General features: G+C 46.8%; 1 protein-coding gene across 1 annotated transcript in view; it reads left to right on the top strand.

The window, feature by feature from the left end:
* Nucleotides 1–2,500, top strand: part of LOC102792948 (melanoma receptor tyrosine-protein kinase-like) — a 37,146-nt gene that overhangs the window by 16,467 nt on the left and 18,179 nt on the right. The window contains exon 2 of the mRNA XM_006809276.3: nucleotides 2,419–2,500. This exon is cut by the window's right edge and continues 70 nt beyond it. Coding sequence (XP_006809339.1) covers nucleotides 2,419–2,500 — 82 coding nt within the window. The remainder of the gene's footprint in view (nucleotides 1–2,418) is intronic.

Here is a 2,500-nt window from a genome sequence, read left to right as displayed (position 1 = left end):
AGGAAGGAAGGGAGGAGCGAGAAAGGATGAGTTTAGTGATAAAACTGTGAAAACAGAGAAGAAATTGAGGAAAGGAGGGAAAAAAGGGAATGTTGGGAACACAGAAAAGGATGGAGTGCTGGAGGAGAGATGGGGATTAATGAGTGGGAGAGGACAGATGAGGATGAGGACCTTGGGGGAGTGAGTGGGAGGAGACCACACAAGGAACGATTGGAAGAAAGAAAAGTGGGAAAAATTAAAATAAAAAAAGAAGAAGAGCCCACATAGCAGACAGGTCGGGTGTCAAGCCGGCACTGCTGGCTGACTTCTGGCATGATAAGATGTATTTCATCCAGATGTGGGCCAGGCCTGGCATAGATGGCCCTGTCTATGTGATGGCATGCCACATCTGGCCCGATTATGGTTTGGTTTATGTGGCCCAGGCTCATGGTCTGCCTGGATCCGGCATCAAGCTGGCACTTCTGACTGACTGGTGTCATGGCAGGGTGTATGTCAACCAGATGTGGGCCAGGTCTGGCAATGATGGCACTATTTATGTTCCTATTTTCCTATTTTAGTCAGAAGACCCAAATGCCATGTTGTAATACTATACTGCTATGGTAGCTAATGTTCCAAATGCAGGTTTGACAGGTTTGTGAGTGTACACTTTATCCAAACCTAGTGACGGTTGCCAGTGGGAGGCTGAAGCTCAGGAGGTAGAGCAGGTCACTGATCGGAAGGTTAGTGGTTCGATCCCTGCCTCCTCCAGTCTGCATGTCAGGAATATGAATGTAGTTAGGAAGCACTCAGTTTAGAGAAAGTGTGTGAATGTGGCATGTTGTATAGAGCACTATGAGTAATCTGGGAGAGTAAAGAAGTGCTATATAAGAATCAGTCCATTCACTGTCTCAACAGAGTTTCATCATGTTACTTTTGCACTATTATGTTCCAGCACATGTTGTTATTACATGGCTTGATTAAGGTACACATTAGGCTGACATCTGGGCCAGCACAGGGCCAGCACTGTGTCTGCAGCTGGCCTTGTGCTGGCCCATGTGTGGGCCACCTCTGGAAACCAGATCTGGGCCACCAAAGGGCCGTCATTCTTTCCGGTATGTGGGCATGTGTTAGCACATTGTGTGGGCCATACCAATTTTGCTATGTAGGGAAGAGTATAAATAGGAATAGAAGGAAAGGACTGAGGAAATGGTTGAGGAAGGAAGGAAGGATGAAAGAAAAAGTGGAAAAGAAGGATACAAAGAAAGAAAGAAGGATGGAAGAAAGGAAGGAGAGATGGATAAATTGATAAATGAAGGAAAGAAGATAGGATAGAAGGAAACAGGCGTTAGCTGACTTTATTGCATCACATGTACAGTAACAGCACATGTCTGAACTTTTCTGCGCGGCCCTGACCAATGGGTCGCTTCCCTTCAGATGAAGAGCAGCTGTGTTATCTTTGTGATGTCACAGTGGGCGAACAGCCAATCGGTGTGCAGCCAGACACGTTCAGAGGTCCTCGGTTCGCTGTTTGCTTAAAGTCTGAGGAGAGTGGAGGCAACAGGTGGAGGTGAGACAGGTCACAGCTGCTCTGCCCCGTGTTCCTGTACCTGTTACTGGCGTGAAAGACCATCAGGAGCTTAGTGCTCTGAACTGCAGTGTTCAGGTGTGAGGAAAACCTGCAGGACAGGTGAGAAAGGCCCGAGGCCGTCACCATACTAGATGTTTGAACTCACTCTGTGATGTGAAGTTCAAAATCTGTCGGTACAGTCTGAGCTTCTCGCGTGATCGGGTTGCTTTTGCACTCAGATCTCCTCCACTGACTTTCAGGTGAAGTTCTGAGTGCAACCTGAGCTCTGATGTGTTCGTTTGAGCAGGAAGTGGCTGATTTTTAACCTGCCGGACTTCATTCCTCACACCGTCACAGGCTCCACAGCTGCCGCCCAACTCGTTCAATTCTCGTTTTTACAGTTTAAAGCTGCATTACACCTTCCTGCTTTGGTCCGGGGCTTCCCTGAACACATCACACAATGACCTGATGACTGGGTTTCATTACCTGTGAACTCTGAAACACCCCCTCCTGTTTGAGACACCAAAGGACTGAGTGTCTGTGGTGAAGAAACTCTAAATGTGGGCATTTAAAATGATATTTGGGACTTTTGGTTAAATATAAAAAAAAAAAAAATCTAAATGACAGATTATTTTTGAATTTTTTTATTAGAAATCTCTAATGAGCTGATGAGCAGGTGGGCGGGGCTTCTGCACACGAGGCAGCCATGAGATCACACAGATCCAAGAGTAAAAAAAACAGAAAAAGCCAAAACAGGTCCACTTCAGAGGGATTACTGTTCCCTTCAGGGCAAAAGACCAGGAAACTGCATCATCCAGTGGCCTTTAGAGGAACTGCAGCTGATGTTGTGCACTCCTCTCTTTCTCTCTCAGTGTGTCAGGGAATGAGCAACCACCTGTCGCTGTTGGGGACGTACGAGCAGCACTACGACAGCATGGTGAGGATGTACTCCAA

The sequence above is a fragment of the Neolamprologus brichardi genome, chromosome 9 (genome assembly GCF_056152115.1).
Source record: "Neolamprologus brichardi isolate AB-2024 chromosome 9, ASM5615211v1, whole genome shotgun sequence".
In the NCBI taxonomy this organism is placed as follows: domain Eukaryota; kingdom Metazoa; phylum Chordata; class Actinopteri; order Cichliformes; family Cichlidae; genus Neolamprologus; species Neolamprologus brichardi.
This window is presented reverse-complemented; position numbering and strand designations above follow the sequence as displayed.